We start from the raw sequence: 17,798 nt of genomic DNA, 5'->3' as shown, positions 1-17,798 counted from the left end.
TGCATGTTCATTACTAATATATATAAATGGGATTGATTTTTGTGTATTGGTGTCAGTGCTCACAAGTAGTTTTTTTACCACTGCTTCCTAATTTCCATTTTTAAAAATTTATCTTTAGGTGATCTATAGAATTGTCTTAGAGACCATTCTAACATGTTGGGTAACTAAGTGCCAAGCACCTCTGCAAAAGAGATATTATTATTACTGTTACTATTATTATTATTATTATTATTATTATTACAGTTCATACACTGAGGCTAAGAACTCACCAAGCTAGTACATGGCAGAGCTAAGATTCAAACCCGGGCTTGTCCAGAGTTGTTTCCAATATGCCATGCCATCTTAGGATAAAAAAAAAAATCTGAAGGCACTTACGTGGTGTGTTTTCAGAGAAAATGAATCCTTGAAAATGACAACTTGACTAGAATTACTAGGTGTTTCTCCACTTATTCCCCTCCTGTCTCTAGAGGCAATGCACAAGCATCTACTGAAATTTAGTGCCTGGGGAAAAGTTGAGTTTTACTCCGCTTACTCAGATGTTTGTAAAAATTCTTTCTTTGTATTTAAAGTTTTAAATGTTTACCAAGTTGGTAAACATTTGTTACTTCCTTCTAATTAATATTTATAGAGCCAGGCATTATGCTAGGTATTGGATACACAAAGATGAAGACAGTTTCTGCCTTCAGTTTGCTTACAGTCAAGTAAAGAAGACTGATAGATAAGCAGATCACTAGAGTAGGGCCTAAGTGCTCTGAGGAAGTAAGTATAGTGCTAGGCAATAGTATGCTAGAAACTGGCTCACATCAGCTTGGAGCCAATAATTAAATATTCAGGAATTCTGCAAACTGGTTTTACCACTAGTAGCTTGAAATTGGCCGTGGTGGAAGTATTTACACCATGGAAATTGTCAAATGCTATAATTGGGCTTTCCTTTTTCTTTTTTCTGTTTTTTGTTTTTTCGCTTGTAACACACAATTTACCAGCACACCATTTTTGCTTGAGAGCAGAGTTACCAGATCCAGTCCTTTATCCCATGGCAACATGAGCCCATTCTGTCATGTTCCATCATAATTCCTCCCAGGACTCACTGCTTCTGATGATTTAGACAAAATGGTGATTTCACAAAATGGTGGCTGTTCCCCTTTTATATGACGAAAATGAGACTAGGTCTAAATGCCTTGTGGATTCTGTTTTTGTTCCAGAGACTATAAAGCAGCTAACATCACTATCAACTTATACACTGTCAATGAGCCTTGGCTCTACTCACTGGCCTGGTGCTCCAGCATTCACTCAGTGACCACAAACGACATTCATCTCCTGAGTCAGCTTAATCATCCTTACTTCTTCATGGTGAGCTGCTTGTCCAAATTGTTCTTCTAAGCCTCGCACAATAGGGGTCTCTGCCCCTACTCAACCCCTACATTGCCCACTGTAGAGTCCTGTGGAGAGCTATTTAAGAGCAGACTTCTATGATATTGGAGGTGTGGCATTCTCCCGTCTCCCATCCCAAACCTTCTGTGATTTTTTCAGGGAGAAATCAATTAGTATTGTTAGTTTCATTGCCATTTCTTGAATCCATACAATGTGCTTTACGTGCATTATACAATTTAACCCTCTGAGTTAGTCACTGTTATTATCCCCATAAGGAATATGGGGATAATATTCCTTATGGGGATATTAAGCTCAGAGATATTAAGATCTATGTGTGTGGTAGCATTATGTAGGATTCAGAATGAGGTCTGACTCCCGAGTTATGTTGCTTGCAGCGCCGTCTTCTTAGCATCATGGCAATAGTGAACGGTGGCATGGGGTATAGGTTGAAAATCAAGTGTATTTCACTCCAGAGTGAAACTGTGGGCCCTGAACAAAACGCTTTTGAAGAGGGGAGCCATGTCTAGTTGCCTAGCTTGGTGTCCCCATCTGCTCTGTGAGTCTTCAATGCCAGAGGCAGGAGGATCTGCCGGCCTGGGTTACAATCCCAACACATATTATCTGTGGAGGGCCCAGCTGAACAGTTAACCGCTACAGTGCCCATTTTTTTGTTTTTTTTCCACTCATTTTTACATTTAAAAAATACTTTAATACATTTGGTGGAATAAATATGAAATCTTTCCCCAGGGGAAAGTAAATACTATGTGTTTTTTTTAATTTATTTTTTAACTTTATCAAAAAATTTAAGAACAAACATTTTTAAAAAACATTTCAAACAAATCAAAACAAAGGAATAAGAAAAACAAATAACCTAAAATAGCTACATGGTTTCCAACATTTTCCTACCATACTCCCCCAAAATTAACAAACCATAATCATTCCTGAACATTCCCATAACATTAAGATTACCCTCCATAACTTATCTGTTCTTATTAGATTATCATTCCCCCTTCACTAGTTGCTGTCTGTCACTAGGTCCCTTACATTCTACAGTATAAAACAATTATTTTACATTTTTCACAGAGTCCACATTAGTGATAACATACCATATCTCTCTTTGTGTGCCTGGCTTATTTCACTCAGCATAATGTCTTCAAGTTTCATCCATGTTTTCATATGTTTCATGACCTTGTTCCTTCTTACTGCCGCATAGTATTCCATCATGTGTATATACCACATTCTGTTTATCCACTCATCTGTTGAAGGACATTTGGATTGTTTCCATCTCTTGGCAATTGTGAATAATGCCCCTATGAACATTGGTGTACAAATATCTGTTCATGTCACTGATTTCAGATCTTCTGCGTATATATCAAGAAGTGAAATTGCTGGATCAAAGGGTAACTTGATATCCATATACAGTCCCACTAACAAGGAATAAGAGTTCCAATTTCTCCACATCCTCTCCAGCATTTGTAGTTTCCTTTTGTTTAAAGGCAGCCATTCTGATTGATGTGAGATGATATCTTATTGTGGTCTTAATTTGCATCTCCCTAATGGCTAGTGAAGATGAACATTTTTTCATGTGTTTTTTAGCCATTTGTATTTCCTCTTCAGAGAAATGTCTTTTCATACCTTTGCCCATTTTATAATTTGGTTGTTTGTACTAATGTCGTTGAGTTGTAGGATTTCTTTATATATGCAAGATATAAGTCTTTTATCAGATACATGGTTTCCAAAAATTTTTTCCCATTGAGTTGGCTGCCTCTTCACCTTTTTGTCAAATTCCTTTAAGGTGTAGTAGCTTTTAATTTTGAGGAAATCCATTTATCTTCTTTTTTCGTTGCTTGTGCTTTGGGTGTAAGGTCTAAGAAGTGACCTTACAATACAAGGTCTTGAAGATGTTTCCCTACATTATCTTCTCAGAATTTTATGGTACTGACTCTTTTATTGAATTCTTTGATCCACTGTGAGTTAATTTTTGTTGGGTGTGAGGTAGGGGTCCTCTTTCATTCTTTTGGATTATGGATATCCAGTTCTCCCAGCCCCATTTGTTAAAGAGACTGTTAAGTCCCAGTTCAGTGGGTTTGAGGGCCTTATCAAAGATCAGTCAACTGTAGATCTGGGGATCTATCTATGAATTCTCAATTCGATTCCATTGATCAATATGTCTATCTTTATGCCAACACCATGCTATTTTGACTTCTGTGGCTTTATAGTAAACTTCAAAGACAGGAAGTGTAAGTCCTTACACTTTGTTTTTCTTTTTAAAAATGTTTATAGTAATTCAAGGCAACTTCCCTTTCCAAATAAATTTGATTACTAGCTTTTCCAAGTCTGCAAAGTAGGTTGTTGAAATTTTGATTGGAATTGCATTGAATCTGTAGATGAGTTTGGGTAGAATTGACATCTTAATGACACTTAGCCTTCCTATCCATGAACATGGAATATTTTTCCATCTTTTTAGGTCCCCTTTTATTTCTTTTAGCAAAGTTATGTAATTTTCTATGTATAGGTCTCTTACATCCTTGGTTAAGTTTATTTGCATGTACTTTATTTTTTTAGTTGCTATTGAGAATGGAATCTCTTCCTTGAGTGTCTCTTCAGTTAGGTCATTTCTATTGTATAGGAACATTACTGACTTATGTGCATTAATCTTGTATCCCACTACTTTGCTAAATTTGTTTATTAGCTCAAGTAGCTGTGTCATCAATTTCTCAGGGTTTTCCAAATATAAGATCATATCATCTGCAAATAATGACAGTTTTACTTCTTCCTTTCCAATTTGGATGCCTTTTATTTCTTTGTCTTGCCGGATTGCTCTGGCTAGCACTTCTAGCACAATGTTGAATAACAGTGGTGATAGCGGGCATCCTTGTCTCGTTTCTGATTTTAGAGGGAAGGCTTTCAGTCTCTCACCATTGAGTACTACGAGGAAGTTGCCTTCGATTCCTACCTTTTGAAGTGTTTTTATCAAAAAAGGATGCTGGATTTTGTCGAATGCTTTTTCAGCATCTATTGAAATGATCATTTGATTTTTCCCTTTCAATTTGTTAATGTGTTGTATTGCATTGATTGGTTTTATTATGTTGAACCATCCTTGCATGCCTGGAATGAACCCCGCTTGGTCAGGTTGTATGATTTTTTTATTGTGTCTTTGGATTTGATTTGCAAGTATTTTGTTGAGAATTTTTGCATCTATATTCATGAGGGAGATTGGTCTGTTGTTTTCCTTTCTTGTAGCATCTTTACCTGGTTTGGTATTAGAGTGATGTTAGCTTCATAAAATGAGTTAGGTACTGTTCCATTTTCTTCAATTTTTTGAAAGAGTTTAAGTAAGATTGGTGTCAGTTCTTTTTGGAAAGTTTGGTAGAATTTCCCTGGGAAGCCTTCTGGCCCTGGCCTTTTATTTGTGGGAAGCTTTTTGATGACTGATTAGATCTCTTTGCTTGTGATTGGTTTGTTGAGGTCTTCTGTTTCTTCTCTGGTCAGTCTAGGTTGTTCATGTGTTTCCAGGAAATTGTCCATTTCCTCTACATTATCCAGTTTGTTAGCATACAGTTGTTCATAGTATCCTCTTATGTTTTCTTAAATTTCTTCAGGATCCACAGTAATGTTGCCTGTCTCATTTATTATTTTGTTTATTTGGGTCTTCTCTCTTTTTTATTTTGTCAGTCTAGCTAGGGGCTTGTCAATCTTGTTGATCTTCTCAAAGAACCAACTTTTGGTTTTATTTATTCTCTATTGTCTTTTTGTTCTCTATATCATTTATTTCTGCTTGAATCCTTGTTTTTTCTTTTCTTTTACTTGGTTTAGGATTAGTTTGCTGTTCATTTTCTAGCTTCTTCAGTTGTTCCATTAATTCTTTGACTTTAGCTCTTTCTCCCTTTTTAATGTATGCATTTAGAGTATAAATTTCCCCCTCACTACCGCCTTCACTGCATCCCATAAGTTTTGATATGTTGTGTTCTCGTTTGCATTCATCTCCAGATATTTAGCAATTATCTTGCAATTTCTTCTTTAATTCACTGATTATTTAGGAGTGTGTTGTTTAACCTCCAGGTATTTGTGAATGTTCTAAATCTTTGATGGTTATTGACTTCTAATTGCATTCCATTGTGATCAGAGAATGTGCTTTGAATAATTCCAATCTTTTTAAATTTATTGAGGCTTGTTTTATGGCCCAGCATAGGATCTATTCTGGAGAAAGTTCCATGAGCACTAGAGAAGAATGTGTATCCTGGTGATTTGGGGTGTATTGCTCCATATATGTCTGTTAAGTCAAATTCATTTATCACATTGTTTAGGTCTTCAGTTTCCTTATTGGTCCTCTGTCTGGTTGATCCATCTATAGGAGTGAGTGATATATTGAAGTCTCCCACAATTATTGTGGAAACATCTATTACATCCTTCAGTTTTGCCAGTGTTTGTCTTATGAACTTTGGGGCACCTTGATTGGGTGCATAGACATTTATGATTGTTATTTCTTCTTGTTGAATTGTCCCTTTTATTAGTAGATAGTGACCTTCTTTGTCTCTTATGACATTCTTGCATTTAAAGTCTATTTTATCTGAGATTAATGTTGCTCCTCCTGCTTTCTTTTGGCTGTAGCTTGCATGAAATATTTTTTTCCATCCTTTCAATTTCTTTGTGTCTCTGGGTCTAAGATGAGTCTCTTGTAAGCAACATATTGATGGTTCTTATTTTTAAATCTGTTCTACCAGTCTATATCTTTTAATTGGGGAATTTAATCCATTCACCTTCAATGTTATTACTGTGAAGGCAGTTCTTGAATCAGCCATCATATCCTTTGGTTTTTATTTGTTAGATATATTTTTTCCCTCTCTCTATTTCCTTTAACTTGCCCTTAACTAACTCTTTAGTTCTGTGACCATCTCCCGACCTCTCCCTCCTTTCTTTTATTCTCAGTCAGCAGGGCTCCCTTTAGTATTTCTTGTAGGGCAGGTCTTTTGTTTGCAAATTCTCTCAGTATTTATTTCTCTGTGAAGATTTTAAACTCTCCCTCAAATTTGAAGGTGAGCTTTGCTGGATAAAGAATTCTTGGTTGACAATTTTTCTCTTTCAGAATTTTAAAAATGTCATTCTACTGCTTCTTGCCTCCATGGTGGCCACTGAGTAGTCACTACTTAGTCTTATGTTGTTTCCCTTGTATGTGGTGAATTGCTCCTCTCTTGCTGCTTTCAGAACTTGCTCCTTCTCTTCAGCATTTGACAATCTGATCAGAATATGTCTGATATTGGTGTTTGTGATTACTTGTTTGATTAATTGCTCCAAGTTCTGTGTCTCTTCTGGTTTTTTTAATTTGGGCATTTGGGTTATCCATATCTTTTGGTTTCTTCATAGGCTTTAAAATTTTCTGTTGTTTTTGGCCTCTTGGCATTTGCTTATCTTGATAGGGTTCTTTTAGGATATGTGGACTTACTTAAACTATTACCTATAATTTGACAGAACTACAGCTTGGTGGAGTGCACTTTTCCTGACCTACTAACAGATGGTGCTCCTGAGCCACCTCTTACCCTCAAGCCAGTCCTCCCAACTCTGTCTATGCAGCAAGTGGGGGTCTAGACCATGTGGAGGTCTAATCAGTGCACCAATTTTCTGTGTGCAGTGCGGACCGCTAGCCCTGTGGGTGGGGGGCATGCTCTGTGCAGTTTGGCAGGGGAGACGGCTTTAAGACCCAGTACTCCTAGCCATTCCTGGGGCTGCAGCTGGAATACCCTGGGGCTGCAGCATGCATCTAACCCTTCAGCTCAGATTCCCTACAGTCCCTCTCTGTCATGGACCCACAAGTCCCTGGGATTGGTGTAGGGCTCCTGGTACTTCCATGCGGCACCCTTGCTTCTATGCCATGCACTCTGCAGGCTTCCGCAGAGGAGGAGTGTACACTGTCACAGGCCAGCAGAATCCTGAATTTCCTAAGGAAGCTCTCGGCCATGGCGTTGCGAAGGCGTGTCTCCCAGCCTGCTGCCAAGATGGCTGTGTGGGGCATGGAAACTACCCACTTCCACGATTCTCCACCTGCTGCAGGGGTCCATTCCTCACTTGGGGGCTCTTAGCTTCAGGTGTGGGAAGGACTGTCACCCTTGCCAGATACTGAAGCGAGTGCCTGGAGCATGGAAGGCAATCCCCACTACACTTGACTGCGGCTCCCACTGCCAGCATGTCCAGGTTTTACACTAACCCACCTCCGAACACTGTCTCTCGGTTTCTCCCCACTGTGGCATGACTCCGTCTGCCATTTCTCCACCGGCCTCCAGATCAAACACTCACATGATTCTGAACGCAGTCTCTCGGTTTCTCCAAGTGCACAGTCACCATGGATGTAGAAGTCCTTGCCCAGCCGGTGGAACCCTATAACTGCTATTCTGGGGCACTTTCTGTTTTTTATCTAGTGTTTTTCACAGACAAGAATTTTTCTCTGTCTCTCCTAATCTGCCATCTTGGATCCCTCCAACATAAGCATTATGTTTATTTGCTGAGAAAATATATTTTCCAACCATATTACAGGCAATTTCCTTAATATTTAACTGGCCCTTAAAAATCAATAAGAAAAAGACTAGTAACTCAATAGTAAAACAGACAATGGATATAAATAAACAGTGCACCAAAAAAGAGAAATGTAAATGGTTCATAAACTTATGAAAAGATACTGAACTTCACCTTTAATAAAACAAATGCAAATCAAAACCACAGCAGGACACCACCTTTCACCCAGAGTGGCAGAAATCTCAACATTTGATAACACAGTGTTGGCTTTTCTCATACCCTGCTGGCACGTCCTCACAACCTCCAAGGACAGCAATTGGCAATATCTATCAAAATTTTAACTGGGCATATCTGTGATTCAGCAATCACACTTCTAAGAATTTATCATTTGCTATGGCAGATTGGAAATCTTAATATATATATTCACACAATGTAATACTGTCATCCAAAAAAATTGGGGGGTAGAATTAGGCACCTCTGTTTGTCTTATTATAGAAATATCTCCAAGACATATAGTGAGTTTTAAAAAGCCAAGTACGAGGGAAGGAGGGCTGGAGGGAATTAGCCAGCTGCTAACTGCCCAGCGCCCAACCCAGAGGCACATTTACCATGTGTCTATGGAAGCTGAATCTTTAGGCAGTGCCCATTTTTCTTATCTGTGTAGGCAATGGGTTAAGGGAGTAGGACACAATAGCATAGAATCAGAAAACAGCTTATTTTCTTCTCACTAATTCTTTAAACCTGTTCTGTGAGGTAGGCCTTTTCTTGCTCCAGAATAAAATCTCACTCAGGTTCCATAGCTTTTTTAGTCCCTCATAGATCATTTTTCAGAAGTTCACTTTTAGTCATAAAAACAGCCTCATTTTGGAATTAAAGTGTCTCTTCCAGAGTAATAGCTTTAACTCCAAACTGCCTTGAGAGTTAAAGCTTTAAGCAGAGAAATAGGTAGTGGGGAGGGGTCTCTGGTTGCCTTCCCCTTACCTCTGCCCTCACTGGCCCCGGATTCTGACCTGTCTCAGGGTCAGAAACAGGGAAAAAGGGACCAGGGTCAAGAGTACAGCCTCATAGGGCTGCTACTGCTTTGAGGTCCTCTGGTGGCAGGTATTAATTAGCTGGTACCTCCCTCTCTCTGGTGACTTGAACAGGTTATATTGGAGATGATGCTGCAGGGAACCTTGGATGACAGGCCCCTCAGCACAAGTGAAGTTTCTTCACCACATGACTCTCCTCCCAGCTGCCAGGATTCATCAGTTCACCTCACCCAGACTTCCTCCACAAGCACAGCTCTTTGAAGACAGTTAGCTCCCCTACCCACCCACTTCCACTTTTATTGTGGTAAAATGTACATAACATAAAAATCATGTTAACCGTTTTTAATGGGAGCTATCTCTCCCATTTTGCTCCACTGCTTCAGACTGAAATGCTGGGAGACCCAGGCCAGTAGATCTCCAAGCTCTCCAAGAAGTTCCTCTTTGTTGGCCTGAGTGAGAAGGAAGCACCCTGGTCCCTTATCCCAAGGGGTTGGTGGCACGGCACATAGACAACCCTCTCTACAGAAACCTGCTAGAGGAATTGCCTCACAGGCTTGTAGGGAGGGTCTAATTCCTCACTTTGGAATGTGGGCTTCTTGTTCTGTCCTAACCTGTGGGGCCTCTGTAAAATGGGGATAACATCTACTTTGCAGGCTTTTGTGGGTGTGTGTGGAAATTAAATGAAATATTATGAGTTATGGTGCTGTCATTCTGAGTGCTCAGTAAACATCAACTTGCAATTGTAAGAGCCCAGGACAGGGACCAGCCAAGGCTGGAAATAGGAACCAGAGACAGCTCTAACAGGTAGCTGCAGTCATGGCTTTTATTACTGTTATTATCCAGAATTACTATATATATTTGTAACATTTTTGTTTTTTAAAACTTATTACAAAAGTTTGTTCATTATATAAAATTAAGTCATTATAAAAATGCATAATTTAGAAAGCAACATACCCCTCCATAATCCTATCTCCCTAAATTAGCAATGTCTCATTCAAAGTTATCCCCTTAGGAAGCTACGATATATAAATGATACTACTATTACTCAATGTACTTTTTATCCTTTTTTAATACTTGAATTGATAAATTTATGTGGTTAAAAAATTCAAAAAGTATAAAAGGATATAAGTAAAAATTCTTCCTTCCACACCTGGCCAGGGCTTTTTAAAATGGCTCAATTCACAGTTTCTGGCCTGAGCTGTGTGTTACTGTGTTCAGCGATGTAGGACCACATCCTAGGAGCCTTCCCAGGTGGTCCATACTCTGAAATCAGATTGTGTAGTTTCATATCTTGGCTCTACCACTTACTGTATGAACTTTGGGGATATTAATAATATAATAGGAGCACTTTTATCCAATACAGTCAGGACTAATCATTGATCTGTTAATTGAAAAAGTTAGCTAAAGTAGGGAATCTTGTTTTTTTCTAAAAAAAAAAAAAAAAAGGGATAGATATACATTCTACCAGTTAGCTTTTTTCTTTTGGGGGGTTTACTTTTTATTGTGGTAAAATATACATAACATAAAAATCATGTTAACCATTTTTAAATGTATAATTCTTTGACATTAAGTACATTGACAATGTTGTGTAGCTTTTCACCACTATTTCCAAAACATTTTCATCATCCTAAATAGAAACTCAGACCCATATCAGTTAGCTTTTACTACTTAAAAAAAAAAAATCCTCAAATCGTAGTGGCTTAAAACAAAGAAATATTTATTATTTCTCACGGTTCTGATGACGGCTAAGTGGTTTCTCTGGTCTGAGCCGGCTTAGCTGGGCTAGAGCGTCTGGGATGACCTCATTCCCACCTCGGGTCTCACCTGGGATGACTGGGATCTCTCTCTCTCCCTATGGACTCATCCTCAAGGAGGCTGGCCTGGGCATGTCCATCTGGTGGCCAGAAGATTCCAGCAGCACAATCACATGGCCAAGCCCAGATTCAAGGTGGGGAAGAAACAGTTTCACCTCATGATGGGGAGGGGCAGCAAAACCACCTTGCAATGAGGATTGCATATAGGCTTGGGAGCAATATTTTGGTCATTTTTTGGTACAAGCTACCATATATATATATATCTCTTAAACATTTTTTTTAGTTAAATTGTTTTAGATATTCATTCACTTTTTGATAGAGTGTCAAGGTCTTTTCTTTGAGAATATTTCAGCTGATTGAATTTTATGTTTCTTGCTTATTTAAACATCCAAAGGCACCACCTATGATTTCCTATTTTTATTTCTTTAAGGTAGAATAAGGGGGGGGGACAAGATGGCGGCATGGTGAGGTGTATGTTTTAGTTACTCCTCCAGGGCAGTAGGTAGAAAGCCAGGAACTACATGGACTGGACACAGCAGAGCAATTTGACTTTCGGCATACTTCATACAAAACTCATGAATGTGTGGAACAGCTGAGATCAGCAAATCTGTAAGTTTTCGTGGCCGGGGGACCTGTGCCCCTCCCTGCCAGGCTCAGTCCCATGGGAGGAGGGGCCGTCAGTGCTGGGAACCAGGAGGGAGAACTGCGATTGTGGCTCTTATCAGAAACTCATTCTACTGATCCAAACTCCAAACATAGACAGACTGAGACCAGACACAGAGAATCTTGGAGCAGTCAGCCTGGCAGAAAGGAAACAGCAAGGAAAACCCAAAAATAAAAGCAGAGACTTTTTGGAGTTCTGGTGAACATAGAACAGAGAAGAGCAGGGCTCAGGCAGAGTCAGGCTCATATGCAAATCCAGAAGGTGAGTTTCTTTGTCTGAAGAGCCGGTTTCTCTGCTCTCTTGATCGTTCCTTAATGGCCCTAATCTCCTTGTCTCTTAGCATTTCAATAGCCCATTAGATCTGCAAGGAGGGCCCTTCCTTTTTTTTTTTTTTTTCATCTTTTTCTCTTTTTCTAAAACAATTACTCTAGGAAGCCCATTTCAGAAAGCCTCCAAGACTTGCAATTTGGGCCCAGACAGGAGCAGAGCTAAGAGATCTCTGAGACACAAGGCAATAAGTCCAGTGGCTGAGAAAATTTGCTAAACACCACAACTTCCCAGAAAAAGGGGAGCATCCCCTTACAGTCATCTTCCCAGTGAGCAGGGAACACTCCTGCCCAGCGCCAGCTCCATAGCCCAGAGCTGCCCCAAACAACCCAGTGTGATGGAAAGTGTTTCCAACAACATATGCACACACCACAAATTCGGGTGTGGACATTAGCCTTTCCTGCACCCTCGGCTAATTGTCCCAGAGTTGGGAAGACGGAGCTGTATGAAAAGGGGGAAATTAACATGCCCCATTCAGCCATCCTTTCTGTAGACTGGGAACGCCCCTACACAACCCTGCAGCCCAGAACCGCCCTGGGGGGAAGGCGCTCACCTGTGACATAGCACAATTGTCCCTCAGCAGAGGACCTACGAGTGCACGGCGTGGAAGAGGGACCCACTTGCAAGTCCCAGAGACCATATGCCAATATCAAGGACTTGTGGGTCAGCGGTAGAGACAAACTGTAGCAAGACTGAACTGAAGGATTAGACTATTGCAACAGCTTTAAATCTCCAGGAACACCAGGGAGATTTAATTATTAAAGCTGCCTCCCCTCCCCAACTCCTCAGACACATACACAGGGCAGGCAACACCAACTACACATGCAAGCTTGGTGCACCAATTGGACCCCCACAAGACCCACACCCCTACTCACCACAAAGACAAAGTGGGGGAGAACTGGCTTGAGGGGAATAGGTGGCTCGCAGACACCACCCGCTGGTTAGTTAGAGAAAGTGTACTCCATGAAGCTGTAGATCTGACAAATTAGAGATAAGGGTTTTAAGCAGTCTACAAATCCTAAAAGAACCCTATCAAGTTAAGCAAATGCCAAGAGGCCGAAAACAACAGAAAATTTAAAAGCATATGAAAAAAACAGACGATATGGATAACCCAAGCCCAAACACTCAAATCAAAAGATCAGAGGAGACACAGTACTTGGAGCAATTAATCAAAGAACTAAAGATGAACAGCAAGACCATGGCACAGGATATAAAGGACATGAAGAAGAACCTAGAAGAGGATAAAGAAGAAATTGCAAAGGTAAATAAAAGATAGACAATCTTATGGAAGTAAAAGAAACTGTTGACCAAACTAAAAAGATTCTGGATACTCATAGTACAAGACTAGAGGAAGCTGAACAGCGAATCAGTGACCTGGAGGACGACAGAACAGAAAATGAAAGAACAAAAGAAAGAATGGGGAAAAAATCGAAATGGACTTCAGGGATATGACAGATAATATAAAACATCCAAATATAAGACTCATTGGTGTTCCAGAAGGGGAAGAGAAGGGTTAAGGTCTATTATTGGGGAAAAAAATTATTGGGAAAAAATTCCCAAATCTTCTAAATACCATAAATACACAAATCATAAATGCCCAGCAAACTCCAAATAGAATAAATCCAAATAAACCCACTCCTAGACATATTCTGATCACACTGTCAAATACGGAAGAGAAGGAGCAAGTTCTGAAAGCAGCAAGAGAAAAGCAGTTCACCACATACAAAGGAAACAGCATTAAGATTAAGTAGTGACTACTTAGCAGCCACCATGGAGGCGAGAAGGCAGTGGCGTGACATATTTAAAATTCTGAGAGAGAAAAATTGCCAACCAAGAATTCTTTATCCAGCAAAGCTCTCCTTCACATTTGAGGGAGGGCTTAAATTTTTCACAGACAAACAAATGCTGAGAGAATTTGCTAACAAGAGACCTGCCCTACTGGAGATACTAAAGGGAGCCCTACCGACAGAGAAACAAAGAAAGGAGAGAGAGAGATGGAGAACAGTTCAGTACTAAAGAGATTCAGTATGGGTACGTTAAAGGACATTAAGAGAGAGAGGGAAAAAATATATCTGACAAACATAAACCAAAGGATAAGATGGCTGATTCAAGAAATGCCTTCACAGTAATAACGTTGAATGTAAATGGATTAAACTCCCCAATTAAAAGATATAGATTGGCAGAATGGATTAAAAAAAATGAACCATCAATATGTTGCTTGAATGTAAATGGATTAAACTCCCCAATTAAAAGATATAGATTGGCAGAATGGATTAAAAAAAATGAACCATCAATATGTTGCATACAAGAGACTCATCTTAGACACAGGGACACAAAGAAATTGAAAGTGAAAGGATGGAAAAAAATATTTCATACAAGCTACAGCCAAAAGAAAGCAGGGGGAGCAACATTAGTCTCAGATAAAATAGACTTTAAATGCAAGGATGTCATGAGAGACAAGGAAGGCCACTACATACTAATAAAAGGGGCAATTCAACCAGCAGAAATAACAATCATAAATGTTTATGCACCCAATCAAGGTGCCGCAAAATACATGAGACAAACACTGGCAAAACTAAAGGAAGCAATTGATGTTTCCACAATAATTGTGGGAGACTTCAACACATCACTCTCTCCTATAGATAGATTAACCAGACAGAAGACCAATAAATTGAAAACCTAAACAATCTGATAAATGAATTGGATTTAACAGACATATATACAACATTACATCCCAAATCACCAGGATACACATTCTTCTCTAGTACTCACGGAACTTTCTCCAGAATAGATCATATACTGGGACATAAAACAAGCCTCAATAAATTTAAAAAAAATTGAAATTATTCAAAGCACATTTTCTGACCACAATGGAATACAATTAGAAGTCAATAACCATCAGAGACTTGGAAAATTCACAAATACCTGGAGATTAAACAACATGCTCCTAAACAATCAGTGGGTTAAAGAAGAAATAGCAAGAGAAATTGCTAATTATATAGAGACAAATGAAAATGAGAACACAACATACCAAAACCTATGGGATGCAGCAAAAGTGGTACTGAGGGGGAAATTTATGGCACTAAACGCATATATTAAAAAGGAGGAAAGAGCCAAAATCAAAGAACTAATGGATCAACTGAAGAAGCTAGAAAATGAACAGCAAACCAATCCTAAACCAAGTAGAAGAAAGGAAATAACAAGGATTAAAGCAGAAATAAATGACATAGAGAACAAAAAAAACAATAGAGAGGATAAATATCACCAAAAGTTGGTTCTTTGAGAAGATCAACAAGATCGACAAGCCCCTAGCTAGACTGACAAAATCAAAAAGAGAGAAGACCCATATAAACAAAATAATGAATGAAAAAGGTGACATAACTGCAGATCCTGAAGAAATTAAAAAAATTATAAGAGAATATTATGAACAACTGTATGGCAACAAACTGGATAATGTAGAAGAAATGGACAATTTCCTGGAAACATGAACAACCTAGACTGACCAGAGAAGAAATAGAAGACCTCAGCCAACCCATCACAAGCAAAGAGATCCAATCAGTCATCAAAAATCTTCCCACAAATAAATGCCCAGGGCCAGATGGCTTCACAAGGGAATTCTACCAAACTTTCCAGAAAGAACTGACACCAATCTTACTCAAACTCTTTCAAAACATTGAAGAAAATGGAACACTACCTAACTCATTTTATGAAGCTAACATCAATCTAATACCAAAACCAGGCAAAGATGCTACGAAAAAGGAAAACTACCGGCCAATCTCCCTAATGAATATAGATGCAAAAATCCTCAACAAAATACTTGCAAGTCGAATCCAAAGACACATTAAAAAAATCATACACCATGACCAAGTGGGGTTCATTCCAGGCATGCAAGGATGGTTCAACATAAGAAAAACAATCAATGTATTACAACACATTAAAAACTCGACAGGGAAAAATCAATTGATCATCTCAATAGATGCTGAAAAAGCATTTGACAAAATCCAACATCCCTTTTTGATAAAAACACTTCAAAAGGTAGGAATTGAAGGAAACTTCCTCAGCATGATAAAGAGCATATATGAAAAACCCACAGCCAGCGTAGTACTCAATGGTGAGAGACTGAAAGCCTTCCCTCTAAGATCAGGAACAAGACAAGGATGCCCGCTGTCACCACTGTTATTCAACATTGTGCTGGAAGTGCTAGCCAGGGCAATCCGGCAAGACAAAGAAATAAAAGGCATCCAAATTGGAAAAGAAGAAGTAAAACTGTCATTGTTTGCAGATGATATGATCTTATATCTAGAAAACCCTGAGAAATCAACGATACAGCTACTAGAGCTAATAAACCAATTTAGCAAAGTAGCGGGATACAAGATTAATGCACATAAGCCAGTAATGTTTCTATATGCTAGAGATGAACAAATTGAAGAGACACTCAAGAAAAAGATAACCGTTTTCAATAGCAACTAAAAAAATCAAGTACCTAGGAATAAACTTAACCAAAGATGTAAAAGACCTATACAAAGAAAACTACATAACTCTAATAAAAGAAATAGAAGGGGACCTTAAAAGATGGAAAAATATTCCATGTTCATGGATAGGATGGCTAAATGTCATTAAGATGTCAATTCTACCCAAATTCATCTACAGATTCAATGCAATTCCAATCAAAATTCCAACAACCTACTTTGCAGACTTGGAAAAGCTAGTAATCAAATTTATTTGGAAAGGGAAGATGCCTCGAATTGCTAAAGACACTCTAAAAAAGAAAAACAAAGTGGGAGGACTTCCACTCCCCAACTTTGAAGCTTATTATAAAGCCACAGTTGTCAAAACAGCATGGTACTGGCACAAAGATAGATATATTGATCAATGGAATCAAATTGAGAATTCGGAGATAGACCCCCAGATCTACGGCCGACTGATCTTTGATAAGACCCCCAAAGCCACTGAACTGGGACATAACAGTCTTTTCAACAAATGGGGCTGGGAGAGTTGGATATCCATATCCAAAAGAATGAAAGAGGACCCACACCTCAGACCTTACACAAAAATTAACTCGAAGTGGATCAAAGATCTCAGTATAAAAGACAGTATCATAAAACTCCTAGAAGATAAACATCTTCAAGACCCTGTATTAGGCGGCCACTTCCTAGACTTTACACTCAAAGCACAAGCAACAGAAGAGAAAATAGATAAATGGGAACTTCTCAAGCTTAGAGATTTCTGTACCTCAAAGGAATTTTTCAAAAAGGTGAAGAGGCAGCAAACTCAATGGGAAAAAATTTTTGGAAGCCATGTATCTGACAAAAGACTGATATTTTGCTTATATAAAGAAATCATAGAGCTCAATGACAATAGTACATACAGCCCAATTATCAAATGGGCAAAAGATATGAAAAGACAGTTCTCTGAAGAGGAAATACAAATGGCCAAGAAACACATGAAAAAATGCTTAGCTTCACTAGCTATTAGAGAGATGCAAATTAAGACCACAATGAGATAACATCTCACACCAATTAGAATGGCTGCCATTAAAGAAACAGGAAACTACAAATGCTGGAGAGGTTGTGGAGAAATTGGAACTCTTATCCATTGTTGGTGGGACTGTATAATGGTTCAGCCACTCTGGAAGTCAGTCTGGCAGTTCCTTAGAAAACTAGATATAGAGTTACCCTTTTATCCAGCGATTGCACTTCTTGGTATATACCCAGAAGATCTGAAAGCAGTGACACAAACAGATATCTGCACACTAGTGTTCATAGGAGCATTATTCACAATTGCCAAGAGGTGAAAACAACCCAAATGTCCTTCAACAGATGAGTGGATAAATAGAATGTGGTATATACACACGATGGAATACTACACGGCAGTAAGAAGGAACGACGTCGTGAAACATATGACAACATGGATGAACCTTGAAGACATAATGCTGAGCGAAATAAGCCAGGCACAAAAAGAGAAATATTATATGCTACCACTAATGTGAACATTGAAAAATGTAAAACAAATGGTTTATAATGTAGAATGTAGGGGAACTAGTGATAGAGAGCAATTAAGGAAGGGGGAATGATAACCCAATAA

At 38.9% G+C, this 17,798-nt stretch overlaps 1 protein-coding gene across 1 annotated transcript in view; it reads left to right on the top strand.

The window, feature by feature from the left end:
- The window catches only part of GDPD4 (glycerophosphodiester phosphodiesterase domain containing 4), a 102,537-nt gene that overhangs the window by 80,772 nt on the left and 3,967 nt on the right, over positions 1-17,798 (top strand). Inside the window, exon 13 of the mRNA XM_037839763.1 lies at positions 1,203-1,350. Coding sequence (XP_037695691.1) covers positions 1,203-1,350 — 148 coding nt within the window. The remainder of the gene's footprint in view (positions 1-1,202; positions 1,351-17,798) is intronic.

This window comes from Choloepus didactylus, chromosome 6 (assembly GCF_015220235.1).
Source record: "Choloepus didactylus isolate mChoDid1 chromosome 6, mChoDid1.pri, whole genome shotgun sequence".
Taxonomy (NCBI): Eukaryota; Metazoa; Chordata; class Mammalia; order Pilosa; family Megalonychidae; genus Choloepus; species Choloepus didactylus.
This window is presented reverse-complemented; position numbering and strand designations above follow the sequence as displayed.